The sequence below is a fragment of the Phalacrocorax carbo genome, chromosome 23 (assembly GCF_963921805.1).
Source record: "Phalacrocorax carbo chromosome 23, bPhaCar2.1, whole genome shotgun sequence".
In the NCBI taxonomy this organism is placed as follows: Eukaryota; Metazoa; Chordata; class Aves; order Suliformes; family Phalacrocoracidae; genus Phalacrocorax; species Phalacrocorax carbo.
In genome coordinates, this window is record NC_087535.1 from 424,161 (window position 1) to 440,702 (window position 16,542).

The 16,542-nt window shown below is 58.3% G+C and overlaps 1 protein-coding gene, 1 long non-coding RNA gene and 2 other non-coding genes across 28 annotated transcripts; 1 reads left to right on the top strand and 3 right to left on the bottom strand.

Moving 5' to 3' along the window:
• Positions 1–422: 422 nt before the first annotated feature.
• On the bottom strand, positions 423–13,932 carry LOC135316960 (SUN domain-containing protein 5-like). Of its 25 annotated transcripts, XM_064472367.1 has the most exons (16): positions 13,233–13,789; positions 12,649–12,756; positions 11,366–11,561; positions 10,209–10,495; positions 8,820–9,706; positions 8,312–8,513; positions 6,215–6,321; positions 5,887–5,971; positions 5,071–5,138; positions 4,426–4,487; positions 3,869–4,259; positions 3,193–3,277; positions 2,509–2,621; positions 1,748–1,915; positions 1,298–1,387; positions 423–637 (listed from the first exon to the last, which is right to left on the bottom strand). In XM_064472367.1, exons 11-16 carry the CDS (start codon positions 4,001–4,003, stop codon positions 506–508), a joined length of 723 nt encoding a protein of 240 aa, XP_064328437.1. In that variant the 5' UTR covers positions 4,004–4,259; positions 4,426–4,487; positions 5,071–5,138; positions 5,887–5,971; positions 6,215–6,321; positions 8,312–8,513; positions 8,820–9,706; positions 10,209–10,495; positions 11,366–11,561; positions 12,649–12,756; positions 13,233–13,789; the 3' UTR covers positions 423–505. The 25 variants fall into 25 exon arrangements, with proteins under 25 accessions (XP_064328437.1, XP_064328440.1, XP_064328439.1 ...); XM_064472370.1 differs by lacking the exon at positions 10,209–10,495; XM_064472369.1 differs by lacking the exon at positions 8,820–9,706 and having other exon boundaries at positions 10,424–10,495.
• Positions 10,340–10,424, bottom strand: LOC135316990 (small nucleolar RNA SNORD45). Its single transcript, XR_010376154.1, has one exon. It is a non-coding gene; the product is annotated as a small nucleolar RNA SNORD45 (small nucleolar RNA).
• Positions 12,413–12,497, bottom strand: LOC135316986 (small nucleolar RNA SNORD45). Its single transcript, XR_010376150.1, has one exon. It is a non-coding gene; the product is annotated as a small nucleolar RNA SNORD45 (small nucleolar RNA).
• Positions 13,808–15,380, top strand: LOC135316961 (uncharacterized). Its single transcript, XR_010376142.1, has 2 exons — positions 13,808–14,472; positions 15,008–15,380. It is a non-coding gene; the product is annotated as an uncharacterized LOC135316961 (long non-coding RNA).
• The last annotated feature ends 1,162 nt before the right edge of the window (positions 15,381–16,542 follow it).

The following is a 16,542-nucleotide window of genomic DNA, read 5'->3' on the forward strand; positions in this document are numbered from 1 at the left end:
TCCCTTAATATACTGGTCATGGTGTCACGTGGTATGGAATGAACATGCCATTGGCCAGTCGGGGTCAGCTGCCCCGGGCGTGGCCCCGCCCCGCCCAGCCTCCCGCCGACGCGGCACTGCGCGGGAAGCCGGAAAGGTCCCCGACCACCACAGGCACCGCAGTGAAGAGAATTAACCCCTTCTCAGCCAGAACCAGCACAGAAGCCAACACGGTTTCGGTATTGCCACCTTCCATTCGTGTACTGTTCCTGGATTCAGCCTTCGCTTAGAAAAAGGACTTGTGACCTAAATGGCAAAGCATTTCCCTCTCCTAACTGGCTTTCCAATCCATTACTTCCTCACAGAGATGCTGTCTGCATCTTCCGTAGACTGCGTGTGACCTGGTGCCTCGAAGGACGGTAAGAAAAGGCTCTACAGCCATCTCAATTGCCACATCTTCTAGATTTATTTGTTCTTCCTCCCCTTCTTCTTCTTTCTCATGTTGGACTTTTTTTTCTCTCTGGTTTCACCTGGGGCTCTCTGGTTGCGCCATCTTCCCATGAACCTGCACTCGATAAATGCAGGTGTACGCTGGGTTTCCCCAGTTGCTCTTCACAAGAAGTTTGACAGACGGAAAGGCTCTGGGAAGCGGCGCGTTCTGTGAAGAAGAGTGGGAAAAGGAAACGGGGGTGTTAAGAGCGGCAGTGCCATCACCCCGTCTTTGCACGCCGGCCCGGCTGGGGCTCGGTCTCCCTTCCCTCCGCCCCGTCCCGCTGCCCCTTGCTCTGTGCTGACAGTGAGGCCGGGGAGGCGCCCCTGCGCGTGGGGCACCTGGTGTGCAACCCCGCCGAGCTGCCGCTGCCTGCTGTGCCTGCTCTCCCCCTGGCAGGCGTGAGAGCGCCGCGGGAGAAGGGCCGTGCTGTGGTGGGAGGAGAGGACACTGTCCAGCCTGCCAGCAGGCCGCAGCATGGAGCGACGCTGCTGCCCGACGCCTCTCGCCACCAGGCCGCCCTGTTTCTCCACGGCACAAAGACGCTGCTTGCGTGGAGTGGGCGCGTGTGCAGCTGCCTCTGCTGAAGGCACCGGGCGCAGCCAGGGATCTCTCGGGACTCGTGCTCCTACGGGCCTGACCCTGCCCTTGCTACCCTCTTGCTACCACCACCGCGTGCTACTCAGCCCTCCCAAGCCCGCAGGTCTCTCTCTCGTGACGGTGGACCGGGCCCCTCTGCCCAGGGAGAAAGCACGTGCCCTTCCTCCATGGACTTGCAGGGAAACCTGCCGTGCTCTCTGGCATCTCGTCCCCGTGCGTGGAGCGTACCTTCAGAGGGAAGGTCTGAATAGACTCTTTTGCCACGTCGTACGTGAACGTCCCAAGGAGAGTTTCCTCTTCTCCGTCCGCATCCACTCCCTCAGGGGCAAAGCACAAGGAGAGCCGCTCAGAGTCATCCCGACAGAGGGGCAAGGTACGCGCTGGCTCAGCCCTGTTATCCACCCACCCTCTCCTGGGGCTCGAGCAGCAGCCTAGCACCGGCTATGGCGGAGCTCAGTCTCCGCTTTGAGATTTGGTCAAGAACCCAGAGGTGCTTGGCCAGAACAAACCTTAAGAGGGATGAAACCTCTCGAGCCCCTGAAGCGTCCCGCGAGGGCACTGCAGTGCTCGCGAGAGATCAGGACACAAACCCCAGAAGATGCACAAAAGCAAGCAGGGCCCTGTCCTGGCTTTGCCCCAGGGCCAGATGCCCGCCAGAAGCGCCCAGCAGAGACTTACAAAGACAGCGACGTCTCTGGGGGCGCTGAGGACAGTCCCAGATGGAGACACGTCTTTGGAGATGTGCTGCACAGTGATGGCAGTCAGATGGACTCGTGCTGGCAACCTGATGACCACCTGGCCCTGATGCCCTTGGAAAGGCCAGCAGTTTCCTGGGGAAACATCCGCCTGCAACCAGAACGCGACAGCAATGAAGTGTGAGAGAGCACTGGGGCCAACACCACTGCCCGCGTAGCTCGAAGCATAGGCGCCGGCGTGTCTGTGGGGCCTATTTCAGCTTGAAAATGAGGCGCCTGTGAGGAAGTGCACAGAAGCAGGAGGCCCCCTGCCCTGCCTGACAAAGGGGGTCTCGGTATTAGGGAGCAGAGGAGAAGAGCGGTTACGAAAGCATCCTAGTCAGGCCCGCGCAGAAACACGTCCCTGCCCAGCGGCTCTGCAGGGCACCCGCCACCTCCCGCCTCCCGCCCGCAAAAAGGCACCGTTAGGGGTGAGTGTGGAACCCGGGTCGCCAGGGAGGAAGGCTTTCACCCAGCTGTGGCAGAGGACTGCGGGCAAGATGCAGCAGTTCACCTCTGTTCACCTCCCCAGGGCAACCACGGATCTCTAGCAAGCCCAGCCCTGTGTGAGAGCTTTGGTTTCCAGAACCTGAGCAGCACGGTGGGCTTGACCAGTACCACTGGCCTGAGGGGAGAGCCCCTGAGGTCAGTCCCCAACTTCTCAGGAAGGAAGGACACCTTCCCTGAAGATTTCTGCTACGATACCTGCAAAATAGTCTCAGGAGGCTTGGCAGCGCGGAAGAACCATAAAACCCTGCAGCCCCAATTCTCCTGGCAGTCGTAGGTCTCGGAAGTTCTCTGCGTGTCAATGGTGGCACCTGTAAGGAAGGGAGAGCAGATGACTGCTAGAGGCGCAGACTAGGAGGGAGCTGGTGCTCAGGCAGTATTTGTGACGCCGCCGTCCAGCTCCACGTCTGTCAGTCCTGTCCTCGTCACCACACTGGGGGCGGGGGGGTGCCCAGCTGCACAGAGCAATGACGGCAGCCCCATCCCTGGTGAGTGCTTCTCTCACAGCACCACGAGGAGAAGGTCTGAGGGCTCTGGGAGCCTGCAGGCGCCCACGAGCATGACAGCAGACCAAAGCTGAGGGCTCGGAGCATGAGCAGCAAAGGACGGCCCGGCCATTCCCTTTGCAAATGCAGCGCAGAGGAGCAGAGCCCCTCCATCAGCACAGGAAGACGTGCGGGGGCAGCGCCAGGGGCACCTGTGTGGAGGCCGAGGGCTTGAGTGGGAGGGAGTCTGAGCGACCCACTCTGCCACAGCCTTGCTCTTGGACCCCGTGAAGGATTTAAGCTGCCCCATTTTGGAGAGCAGCGCCTGGAGCACGGGCTGCTTTGGGGAGTGCTAGGGGCAAGCGCAGGGCAAGGACTGGGCTGCTTGTGTCCATACCAGAGCTTTCCAGGGCCCAGTCAGACATCTCGATGTAGGCACCCAAAGCCTTCTTGGACGCTGCCTGGTTCACTTCCTGAGCTTCCTGGGAACGCCAGAAATCAACACAGAAAAGGACCACGTCAGCAGGCAGTGCAGCGTGGCTCCTAGCACCCGCAGAGGCAAAGGGTCAGTGTCAGGAAGGCAAGGCAAGGCAAGCCTTGTCCACAGAGCTGCAAGACTCTCTGCTGCTGGCGTGAGCCGTGAGGACTAGGAAGATTATTATCTGTGGCCATGGCCATGGCCATGACCCTAAGGTGTGCTGATGTGGGTCCCCACACCACCGTCCACACCCGCTGTGCTCTCCATGTCAGCTGGGAGAGAGGCTCAGGCCCTGTAAGCCATGGCTGGCGCTGTACGTGTGCCTGGGTCCCACCACTGCCTCAGGAGCCTGCTCAGAGGAGCCAGAGGCACCGGCGCACGTAGGAAAGGCTCTCAGGAGTCCTCTGCTGCCTGAAGCGGCCTTGTTACACTGGGGCTGGAGAGGGGCCTGTGCAGTGCAGAAGCTCACCCAGCAAGCCCCTGGGGCAAAGGCTGGGTTGCTGCAGTCAGCAGTCTGACCCCACCAAGAACCCTGAAGAAAATGTCCTCAGGGGTTCTGCCCCGCCAAGCCTCCCTCCCCAAAATGCAGGATCACCTTCAAACTGCGGATCTGTGCCCTCAGCTGAGCCACCTCCTCCAGCAGAGAGCGTGTCTTTTGGGTTTCCTCCGCCACCAAAACAGGCAAGTTCCTGCACGACAGGAAAGCCGATCCGGTCAGAGAGCGGCCCATCGCCTCTGGGGAGCGTCTGAGCTCAGCAAGAGGAGAGACAGACACGTGTGCTTCCCCTGCTTTGCCAGTGCTTCCCTTCCGCACCAGGCTGAGCAAAAGGCAAAGGCAGGAGGGAAGTACGGGAGCCCTGGCTGTTAGGAAAGTGAGCGCAGGTAGCACGAGGTCGGCTGACGCTTCTGCACAGAACCAGTTCCAGCTCAGGAAACCTCTCTTACCACAGCATCTTCAGGTTTGCCGACGACACGCGTGTCAGCTCCTGGCAGGGAAAAATGCTCCGTTAGAGCATCTGCTACCAGAGTTGCCGGGGCTTCCCAGGAGAGGCTTCCCTAGGAAGGCACAAGCTGCCGCTTCTTTGGGTCAGCCTGCGTGGCAGCAGCGCAGCCTCTGATTCCTCCAGCCACTGCCAGCAACGAGTCACTGACCTCTATCAGTCCCTTTGCCTGCGTTGTCCACACCGGCAGCGAGGTCGCGCAGTAAGCACCAGCTGCAATTCACATCACCGAGAGACAGCTATTTTAGCGGAGTTGCTAGCCATCCCCCTGCAGCTGCGTTGCCTCCTGCCTGGTACCCTGGGGCTGGGCAGCAGGTGAGCCGAGGAGGTGGGGAACGTGGGGTGCAGAGAGAGGACGCGCCTCTGACCGGGAGCCATCAGCCCAGGCTGGAGGGGGCTGCGTAGCCGTGGCCTTCAGGTGTGCTCGGTGCCCCAGAGCTACTCCCCATTTCCCCTCACTGCTTCGGTGAGCACCGAGGCTGGGCTGCATGGGCTAGGAGAGGTACCTCTCCATGGGTCCCCCTGCACGGCCCCTCCCGTCTGGGAATCCCCAGCTCAGGCTTGGAAAGAGCTACGCCCTTCTCTCGCAGACTTGCAGACTAAGCAAGCCATTTGGCCCAGTGGCCAGAGCAGCAGCACGGCTGGGAGGCTACCAGTCTTACCGGTAGTCCAAACGCCAGTGCCAGTCAAGGACCTCCTCAGGACGCACCCGCACCACGGGCGTTTCACACATACTGGCCCAAAAGGAAAGCTGGCATCCAGCACAGCCAGGCTGTGTTTGCTCATGAAAACTCACCCAGAGCCACTGGGAGCCACAGGAAGACGACTTTCAAGAACCTCTTGCTCTGCGGGCCCATCTTTTGCCTGGAAAAGAGGGAGTCCTGTGGGTGTCAGTACTGCAAGTCTTGGGCAAACCCCCTCACCCGTGGATTTCCCTCTTCAGGCCCTAAAGCCATTGCTTTGCAAGCCTGCTACTGACAGAGAGCTGACAGATTGGCGCCCAGCACAAACACGATTTCTGTCCACGCCGTTCAACGCTGCCGGCAGATCTTCCCCAAACGAAGGGCTCCAGGAGCACCTTCCGAAAGGGAATGAAAATCGTGCAGGGAAGTAGAGAGGTTGAGCAGATGAGGACTGCTTTTCAGTAGTCCTTCTGGTGTGGACCTTGCTCCCTCTCTTTGGCTGAGAGAGCAGGCCTGTTCTCACTTGCAGGCACACACATTGCTCTTAGGGGTGTTTCTCCGCGCAGCTGGGAAGCGCAGGGGCCTTGTCTGGCTTTCCTTCCAGACCTGTGTGGTCTCTTGCCAGAGCTGGGGAAGACCCTTGCCCTGCGGAGGCTTGGCTGTGCTCCTGAGCTTCTGGCTACACGGCGGTTTGTCCTACTACATCTCCGGGAGGGTTCTGGGGCTCCGGTAAATGCGTGGGAGTGGGGCTGCCGAGGGGCTTTGCTCTTGGCTCTCCCCGAGCACGGGCACCGCATGAGCTTTGGCGCCTGAGCGGGAGCCCCGGGCTGCTGGGTGGGGAACACCCTCTGCTCTCCCCCTTGCTTGGGGGAAGGGACATCCCCCTTCTCCCCCCGCCCCCCACCACGGCAGAAACAGGTAGTACGTACCTGGCAAAGACGCGTGTGCTCAGCAGGTGTCTCCACAGGGAGACAAGGGCACCTGCCAGATGCCAAGCCAGGCTGAGGACCGCCCCTGGGCAAAAAAGCCAGAGAAAAGTTAGGCCTGTCTCTTGAGGTCTCTTCTCTAGGATGCCCCAGCCACACGTATTTGAACTTTCCAGGGGGAGAGGGGCACCCAGTCCTACGCACTCCCTCCCTCCCTGGGGCAGCCTGCACTTCTCCTGCCCCTAGTGACATTTGGCCAGAGCTCTGGCACAGCGCAGCTCTCCAAGTTCATCCCAGGGGACTTCACAGCAAGCAGCAGTGCTGAGCTTACTTGCAATTCCTGTGGCCTTGTTGCGACACTTGGCAGGCCCTTGCGTGGCAGAGCAGGGAGCCGAGGTGGAAGGGACCATCACCAGCTCCACCTCCACGCACGGGTTCCTGTGGGAGGAAAAAGACAAATGCCGGTTGCCCACCATCCCCACGCCACGGGAGCCGAGGCGGGCAGGAGCAGCCTGAGCAGAGGCCCTCGACAGAGGACGGGCTGTCCCAGCAGCAGCGAGAGAGGGCAGCACAGCCGGGCTACTTCCAGGCCCTCGTCCCTCTCCTTTCCCCATCCTTTGCTTCACAGGCCTGCAGTGGGAGAAGAGGAAGCAAGCTGGCTGCAGCAGTCCCCCGCCTCGGGACGCCCACCCGGCAGGACAGCCCTATTCTGAGCCCGTCACTCCCTGGGCCCTGGCACCAACTGCCCCTTCGCAGACACCTCTCGGTGGATGTTTGGGGAGAGGGCACAGGCTGCTGCCCCCCCCCGTGGAACCGCACCTCCTCCCTGGTCACTGGCGTTCTCCCGACCCCTCTCCTCCCCACACAGCTGCCCCACCTCAGCCACGCCGGACCCAGCCTCAGCATCCCGAGGGGGAGCAGTGCCAGGTCCCAGGGGCTTGGCCTCCCTGCGCAGCAACATCTGCTTGCGCAGCAAAATCCCCCTGCGCAGCAGGGCTGGGCTCTGGACCCTGCAGCATGAGGCTACCCCCTCCCCAAAGGCCCCTGCTGCACACTGGATTTTGGCCGGGAGGGAGAGCCAGCCTTTCAGCCAAGACCCATCCCCGCAGGAGGGGGGCTTTGCAAACCACGGGCTCCTCTTCAGAAAACCTCTGTCGGGGTCCCCGTGCTGCTCCACACCCCAGTGACCGTGTTAGGCCATGTCCTTGCTACCCCCCAACCTGACGCCCCAGGCAGGAGCAACCCACTTCGTACCCGCTGGCCTGGCAGCAGCTCGGCCCCGCTGCCTCCCCTGCCAGCTCTTGTCTGGCATTAATCCGAACGGAGCCTTTGGAGGCCCCTTGGTGTCTTCCCTGGGGGGCCTTTCTCCTCGCCATCTCTGGGCCAAGGCAGGCTCCCCGCTCAGCTCTTCCCCCTCAGCCCCAGCAAGCGTGGCCTGCCCAGGCAAAACCAGCTCCAGCAGCAGCCACGCGCCGCCTCTCAGCAGGAGCGCACCTGCCCGGGCAACAGCCACACGCATCTGTGGGCTCCTGCCCCACGCGCCACAGGGCTGTGCGGGTGGCCAGCTCTGAGCTCACAGTGGCGGCTCTGACGTCACACTGGGGCTCCCCAGGGCTGAGCCGGGAGGGGCAGAGCGGCTGCTGCCGTCCCAGGCGCTGGGAGCCCGTGCCTGCGGGCGCGCTGAACCCTGCCACGCTCCCGTGCCAGGCGGCTGCCTGGCCTGGCCTGGCCTGCCGGGCAGGGTTCCATCTCTCCTGGGCACCCCCGGGAAACCAGGAAGGGTGCTGGAAAGGGGGCTTTGCTCTTGCCCCACGAGACAGCCGCTTCCAGCAGCGGTTCTCCTCTCGGAACCCTTTTGTGGGCCAAGAAGAAAAAGGGCCAGTAGACCAGAATGTGCTGTCAGGCGCCCAGCGGTACATCTGGTTAACAAGGACTGTTTGTTTCCTTGCCCCTGCTGGTTCTGCCTGGGACATCCCTCATTTGAAATGGCAGCGTGAGCGTGCTCCTTCCTTGTCTTGCAGTGGCCTGGAGGGCCCAGGAGCAGGGGGGCACAGGCTGCGCTCAGGGCTCTGGGCAGCACGGCCCCTACCAGGCTCCCAGCCTGGCAGCACGGGGTCACAGGCTGTATGGAGCACGGCCCCGCCAAGTCCCACCTCACTGCCCGCTGGGAGCCCCACGCCGGTGCAGGGCCAAGCCGTGCTGGGGCAGTGCGGGGCTCCAGCTACACAGCCATGCCAGCCGCTTTAGCAGGGGAGCACAAGGCGCCCGCTTCCCCCTGGGCAGCCCCAGGCTTGCCTGGGCCCATGGACCCGCCAGCGCAGCGGGCCGTCCAGGCAGCAGAGCTGCCAGTGCCGTTGATGGCAGGAGGGCCCTGGCAGCAAAGGGTGCCTGAGGGGCTTGCGGCAGGCTGGGCAGCTCTCGCACTCACGGGTCAGGGCAGCATTTGGCCGTGATCCTCTGGGTAGGGACGGGCTTCCCTCATCCAGCTCTGGAAGGGGGCTCCCGTGGGAGCGGTGCCTGTCCCTGGAATGCTCCAGACGGGCTTTCCGAGTCAACAGAGAACGTGGCCGCCTGGGACGTCCTTGATGGAGAAGGCGCTATACCCCAGGACGCCATGTCCATGACAGCAACTGCAGGACGGAATAACAAAGGCTTGCAAAATGCAGCGCCTGTGGGAGCGAAGAGCCTAGCCTTAGCGTTAGATGGTGGAGCCCATGACGGCAGCACCCCAAGGGCTGCGGAACCAGACAGCCTTTCTGGGAAGCCGAGAGGCGGTGGTCCGTCAGAAGGGAACACGGGTCAGGGAGCTCAAATTGGCAAGGGCAGAACAGAATAACGAGGGGCGAAACGCTCAGAACTTCCCCGTCGACAGTAACCAATGTGACACAGAAGGACCCCCAACAGAGAGCAGCGAGATCTAGAACGGGGACGCGCACGGGCGGAGGAACGGGGTTTCCGACAGGCCAGTCACACAGGCTCTCGACACCCGTTCGACAGAAACTCGGCAACAGCCTGGGTGCCGGGAAGGTGCTAGGCCAAATTGTTCCCTCCGCCCCTCCGGCCCCACTACCGGGACAGTAAGGGAGGAGCTCCGAAGCCTGGGAGCCCCGAAGAGCTGGCCCAAGGCTTGTTGCTCGACCCGCAACCCGGGCCTGCCATCTGCCCGGCTGCCGCAGTGTCACCGAAATCAGGAACAAAACTCCTTAACATCAATGCAGTGATATCCTGAAGAAAATGGTCGTTTTGGAATTCTCCGCTGAGCCACAAGAACGAACTACGTGAGCTCGGCAAAACAGAATTTGATGGCCAGAGTCGGGAACTGAGAGATAGAGAAGCACTTGTTTTACCACTATTTCCTTGAGGAGAGCTGAGAGACTGATCAAAGCAAACATCCCACCTCAGAAGCCGCAGAGAACTGGGCAATAAAGTGTATAGTTAAGGAGAAGAACTGGTTCTTCCCCCAGAGGGTGGTGGAGCCCTGGAACAGGCTCCCCAGGGAGGCCGTCACGGCACCAAGCCTGGCGATATTCAAGCAGCACTTGGACAACGCCCTCAGAGGCACGGTGCGAATTTGGGCTTGTCCTGTGCAGGGACGGGAGCTGGACTTGACGGTCCTTGTGGGTCTCTTCCAGCTCAGGGCATTCTACGATTAGACGCAAACTGCACAGTGAGGAAAAATCGAGGTCTGAGTAGCGAATACAAAGATTTCTGAGGTAGCACTGACGTGAGCCAGTACGCTCCAGGGACACAATGTCATATGAACACAACAGCGCTGGTCTTGGGCCCCAGCTGGCTTTATGTTTTTACTCCTAGCTCATGTCACCTGTAAAAACAGTAGCTGAGAATTTATTATAAAGAGCATAATAGAAGAAGCAGCTTCTGAAATGAAGGAATATTCTCGGGCCAACCCTGAAAAACGCTAACAACTTTAACTTTCCGTCCCTACAGTCAGCTGGAATCTTACAGTCGCCAGCTAAAATTCAAGTCTTACAAAAATGCAAAATCGAACCTACAAGCCCAACACACAAATATATTATCTACCTTTTTTTTGCCCCCTCAAAAAACACGTCTGAACACGTGACTGTTGACTGTGATCAAAGGAAGATGTGACATGACCCTTCAAACATTCTGGATGCGTAGGTGGGACTAAACCGTGTTTGTGAATTAAGAATATGCATGCTCATTAAGACAGGCGGGTTACATTTACCACCAAACCTCTACGTCAGCATTTGCCAACACTGTTCAGCTTTGAGTACCCAGAGCTGCGATCAGTTAACGTGAGAGCACCTCCTAGTAACATCCAAGTATTAAACTAACAACTATACCTCCCTAGCGCGTAAACGGAAGGAAGCTCAGATTGCGCCCCCTTCTCCTTACGCTGCCTTAGAACGTGACAGGCATTTGACTCCAGGTTGAAAAAGCGCCACGGTCACAGTCTAAGGAAACTGGAGTTTCCCAGGTCTCAGAGTAATTCTAGAGCTAAAGTGGTGACAGACATCACCTTTAGATCAGATAATACATGCCAACACTCATCACTGACCCGAGAAGGCCGCCTCCTCCTGTCCTGCCCAAGGGTTTGAAATCCAACACACTTTCTTCCGAAAACGGGACGCTACAAATAAATAAGAGAACACCGTTAAGGCTTTACTTGAGATGGGACTAGAAACACATTACGCGAGCAACCAAGCACTTGTCTGGAAGCACTGGAGCCTTTCGGGTACTGTTTTTCACCGCAGTTTGCTCGAGAAGAAATATAACAGACAGAACAGATGCTGAGAAATTTCAGCTACCCTGGAGATAGCTGTGGTGAACAATAAGATTGAGACTAAGTGCTGCTTCTCAGCGGGAAAGTACGCACCAAATAAATACAGTGCTCAGACTGGTATAATTTGTGAGTGATACAGAGGCAAAAAAAAAAAGCAGACGTGAGGAACAACATAAGACCCGACTACAACCTTTCTTTTGTGTAGTACTAAAGTGTAAACACACTACACACAAAAACTATAGGTATTACGTGAACGTATAGGTCATGTCGTCATTACACAGTTACTTTAATACTCACTAATATTATTTCTGTCCGTACCAGTACCTACAAAATCCAAACCTTTACTCATCCTCTGGCCGTACGCATCTTTCACCTCAACATACACCAAGAAGCATTCGTAAACTCCAAACGTGACTACCTACAAATTCCAGTAAAGCCTGCAGCTAGGACATGTTTAGAGAAGACTCTGCAAAATTCGTGAAGAATACAGACAACATCACCAGTCAAGCAACTGAAAAAGCACGACGTTCCCAAATCTGACAACTTCTTGAGAAGAGGAACCGTAAACCTTTGCCCGTTGCATTATGTTTTTTTCCTCGGTAACACACCGCAATAGTTTTTGCCGTTGGTATCCAACAGCACCTGGTTCCTAAGCCCGCAATCATCACAATCACTGACTCAAAGGCGCTGTCTCAACAACTACCCTGTTACCTTTACCTGGACGTGCTGAGGGTCGACAGAAGACGAGGATCAGGACCTGCGCCGGCACTTATTCCACCACATTCGCGCTGTCAGGGTTTGAGGAATGCCAGAACTTCGTCCATCTCCGTTCGGTGCAGCCATCCCACGAGATCCACTGCTGTCTGCCCCAGGAAACACTGCTTGCCCTCAAAGACTCCAACAGACTGCGTCCCTAAGCGGGGCATTATTTTAGTCCTTCATCAGGTAAGCGCAGCATCAAACCAGAGCAAGGAAAATGCCTTAGTTAACCCTTACAAAGCCTGCAGGGCGTCACATGCTTCCCAACCCATCAACCACTCGGGATGTGCGAACCACGCACGGACACGACCTGCAGTGCACACGCCTGTACACACGCACGCGCACACCTACGCTACTACACTTCCCTCCTCCCCTCTATTTTCTGCTCTAAAAGTACCAAGCTCAATGCCAAGGTAAACGTGTGCAAGTAGTAAGGCACCAATTCACTCTAGATCAGCGGCTATTACCTTAGTGCCCAGACAAACGCTCAAATCCCCACGAGTCTCAAAAGTAACAGCTCTAACATTTCACGAAACTTACCGGCAAGGGCCAAAGCTGCCACCACCAGCAGCTGCACCAGGAAGGCAATTCTCATACGCGCGTATATCTATCTCCCCTTCTTCTATTGTTTACCTCTGCCACCCGTAAGCATTACTTTCTCGATGCAGCACTTTAAGCCACGTCTTTTCCGCACGGCAACAACAATCGTAAGCAACAGTGCCTCCAGCTGCCTTGCGGGCACTAAACACGACTGCCAGCTTTTCCCCCCTCCAGACATAAGCAGTTATTGACGCTTTCTGCCTCCTGGAACTGCAATGCAATTACTGGGGGCTACGTCTGGTAACCTCTGCCTCCGCCTGACGCTGCTAGTTGCCGTGTTCATCAACCCAAAGAAGAACAGGGCAGCGCTGCGCCCAGACTCAGGACAGTGGCCTTCAAGGGAGACACGTGGAAATACAGCTGCAGCCTCCTTGCAGAACAGAGAAGCAACAAGTAGTTTGTTCCCAGGTCTCAGAGTAATTCTCTAGAGCTAAACTGACCGTCTTCAGGTTTATGCTCAGATAATACATGCCAAGACCCATCACGGACCATGGGGAACTAACCTTTGTACGTCACGGGGGACGCCAGGGCAAGAGAGGAGCAGCTGGGGAGCTCGCACCCACACCCTAACACTCAACATGGGAATAAGGGTTGTCACACCTAACAAAAGCACAGCTGTGCTGAAATCAGCTCATACTCACACAACTGCCTTTCAGTGTCCCACACAGAGCTGCAGAGGCCAAGCGTTTCTCCAGAAGTAACGTGCTCAGGGCATCAGGTTTTCTTAGTGCGCCCTTTCACGGCATGACCTTTAAAAAGCACCAATAAAACATAAGTTCAGGTTCAAAAGGAGCTTTAAGATCATCAAGTCCAACCGTTAACCGAGCACTGCCAAGGCCACCACTTAAACCACGTCCCCAAGCACCGCATCTACAGGTCTTTTAAATACCCCAGGGATGGCGACTCCCCCACCTCCCTGGGCAGCCTCTTCCAGTGCCTGACCGCTCTTGCGGTAAAGACGTTTCTCCTATTATCCAATCGAAACCTCCCCTGGCACAACTTGAGGCCATTTCCTCTCGTCTTATCGCTTGTAACCTGGGAAAGAGGGCGACCCCCCCTCACTACAGCCTCCTTTTGGGCAGTTGCACAGAGCGATAAGGTCTCTCTTCCCCAGCCTCCTCTTCTCCAGGCTAAGCCCCCCCAGCTCCCTCAGCCGCTCCCCAGCACGCTCGCTCTCCAGACCCTTCCCCAGCTCCGTTGCCCTTCTCTGGACACGCTCCAGCACCCCCAGGGCCTTCTCCGCCGGGCACGTTCCAGCCGCTCTGCCCCAAGCCTGGAGCCTTGCCTGGGGCTGGTGTGACCCAAGGGCAGGACCCGGCACTTGCCCTTGTTAAACCTCGTCCAGTTGGCCTCGGCCCGTCGATCCAGCCTGTCCAGGTCCCTCTGCAGAGCCTTCCTGCCCTCGAGCAGATGCCAGCCGGGTGGGTCAGGGCCAGCTCGGAGGGTTTCCAGCCCGGGAGCATTTCGGGCAACGCCGCAGCAGCACGTGCCTGCTCGGAGACGGATCTTCCTCCGCCTGCCCGGACCGCGGGCACGTTCCCGCCCTCCTTCCCGGCCTGCCCGAGCCCTCCCGAGGAAACGGAGCGAAGGAAAACCCCCGATGAGCCCGAGGCGAACCCCAGCTCGCCGCTGACCAGGGGTCCCCCGGCGCCCGGCCCGACCCGGGCGGGCTCGGCCGCACTGCCCGACCCGGGCCCACCGCAGCGCAGCGCAGGGCGCGGAGCGGCCGAGCCGGAGCCCCCGCGCCGCCCCAGGGCTCCGGCGCCGCCGCCCCGGCCGGACCGGGCCGGGCCGGGCCGGGCCGGGCCCCTCCCCGCCGCGCCGCGCCGCGCCGCGCGCAGCACCGACCTCGGCCGCCGCCCGCGCCGGAAGGGCGGAGCGCCCGGCAGGGCCCCGCTAGGGCTGCCCGTGGCGTTCGCCTGACCCGCGCCGGCGCGCTCGGGCGGGACCCGGCGGGCGGGACTCGGCGGCCCGCTGCGCGGAAGGACCCCGCCCGGAAGCGGGCGCGCCGCCGCGGGCGCCGCGGCTCCGGGGAGGGGCTCAGCCCAGGGAAGGGGGGCGGCGGCGCTGCCCTCGGAAATGAGCCCTTTCCTTCCTAAGTAACGCTCGTACTTCGACTGCGCCGGTAGCGGTATCCTGAAGAAGACGGAATGTGGGGAATGTTCCGTAAGCCCTAAGAGCGAACTCCGTGAGCCCGGCACACAGACTTTGGCGGCCGGAGTCGGGAACTGAGAGACAGGGAAGCCCTTCTTCTACGACTCTAGCCCTGAGGAGAGCTGAGACACTGATGGAAGCAAACGTCCCGGCGCAGAAGCCGCCGAGAACGGGGCGATAAAGTGTATGGTCAAGGAGAACAACTGATTGGGATGCTGACAAGAACTAAAGCAAAGTGCCCTGTACGGGAGCTCCCCTCGATACAGCAGTAAAAACCAGGCCCATAGGCCGGCAACCGCCCCCTCCCTCTAGTAAGCAAGCCCCTTACTCCCTGAGCACGCGCGGTGAATTAAAAGCGAGCTGTACCTTTACATCGAGGCGAGAAAGCGATGAAGCAATTCTTAGTTGAGGCGTGTGAATGTTAGCTGTGACTGACACATTTAACTGTACAAATGCCTTGCAGTTCCTCGGGGTGGGGTGCAGCTTTGTGGGTTACCACCTAGCACCCATCTTTGCACAAAAATTGATCAAATAAAACGACTCCGCTCTGTGTGGAGTTTGGCGTTCTGCACGCCAGGCGGACGAACCCGCCTTTCGGGGTAACGTTAGTTACCGACGCTGGGCTCTGGCAGACGCCATCCGTGCCGGGCGGGAATGCCTTTCTGAGACTCTGGATGAACAAATGTGCGTAACGCTGGCTGGCACCGAGCAATGGAAAACAATGCTCTTTTCTGGGCCTGGATTTTGGGTCTGGGGAAGGGGTTGGGGGCATGCTGGGGAGCTTTGGTGTCTTTTTCAATACAGCAAATACTTGTCCAGCATGTCACAGTATTAATCTTCCCGCAGGTAAATAAGACGGCGGTTTACAGCCATGAAGCACTCTCTGAGCCATGTAGACGTCACACCTGGTGACAGGATTTGTACCGTCCAGCACTATATTCGGAGGGTGGGTGACGGGGTCCGTAGTGAAGCAGGGGCGTTTTGGTGCGTAGCTGTACATAATCTCACAGAGGGTTCAGTTGGGAAGGGACCTCTGGAGGTCACCCAGTGCATGCCCCCTGCTCAAGCAGGGCCACCCAGAGCCCACGTCCCAGGCCCGTGTCCAGTTGGGTTTTGACTGTCTCCAAGGATGGAGACTCCACAACCTCTCTGGGCAGCCTGTGCCAGTGTTTGACCCACCCTCAGAGTAAAGAATAAAAAACCCAAAACAAACCAGAAAGTATGTTTTCTTGTGTTTGGGTGGGATTTGGTGTGTTTTCATTTGTGCCCATTGCCTCTTGGCCTGTCGGTGGGCACCACTGCAGAGTGCGTGGCTCCCTCTGCTTCCATACCAGGAGTTCCTGTTCATGCACGTTGATGAGATCCCCCTGAGCCTTCAACAGGCTGGACAGTCCCCGCTCTTTCAGCCTCACGCTCCAGACCCTTCGTCATCGCCATGGCCCACCCTTGGGCCGTCTCCAGTACGTCCGTGTCCTGGACACGGGGATCACAGCACTGGACGCTGCGCTCCAGGCGCAGCCTCGCCAGCGCTGAGCGACTTCCCCAAGAAGTCCGGGAAAGCGCATCCTGCCAGCACTGAAAGAAGGGCCTGTCCAAGTTAAAAAACAAAATCTCACAAAAATCCCTCCTTCTCAGCTGTTCTTGCCGCAAATCTGGTTAAGTGTGTATACGCTGATGGGTTTAAATGAACTGGATTTGAAATGAACAGGATGCTTTAGGTCATTCTTAAGGAAAGGCTACACAGTTTCACTTGAATCATCCTCACTGAACCGTCACTTGCTTAGGAAGCGTGGCCGTGAAAGAGGCCACGCGCTTGGGGCCGACATTCTGTTACTGCTGGGTAGTATCTGAATCCTTAAGACCGACGCGGGCGCAGGCAACCGCAGCGCAGGCCTTGGCGCTGCTGCGCTGGAGGGGCTGTTCAGCTGCCGGGGGCTGTAGCACAGCGAGAACCGCAGTACAGCTGTAGCGTACGTCAGACACTGGGCAACTTACCTGAGATAAAATTTAAATGATGCGGCGAGCAAAGCGAATAAAAGCAACTGCACCTCGCTGCTTATAAACAGCTTTTTACCAGAACGCAGCAGTGCCCGTCAGAAATAGCATTTTGCTCAGCTAATTTTACCGCGAAAAAACCTTGTGTTGTGAGGTTCTCGTTTCTCGCCCCTGATTGTATTTGGGCTTTTGGGGTAATACCCAAGTTCAGAACAGCGTCTTTATAGAGGAAAATAAGGCAGCTTCCTACAGGTTCTTTCACGTGGGGTCAGTTAAAACGGAAACGTGTATAGAACGGAATGATCACGTTTCTTTTCTCTCACTATAATAAAATCACGTACCTGTATTTCTCAGGAGCTGTACTTTACATTCATCCGTAAAGAAGC

Coding starts and splice junctions, on each gene's coding strand:
- LOC135316960 (XM_064472379.1), bottom strand. CDS start 4,003: ATGGGCCGCTCTCTGACCGGATCGGCTTTCCTGTCGTGCAGGAACTTG. Junction 1,388..1,747: donor CCAGAGACGTCGCTGTCTTT/GTAAGTCTCTGC, acceptor TTTGCCCCTGAG/GGAGTGGATGCGGACGGAGA. Junction 638..1,297: donor TTCAGACCTTCCCTCTGAAG/GTACGCTCCACG, acceptor TCTTCTTCACAG/AACGCGCCGCTTCCCAGAGC.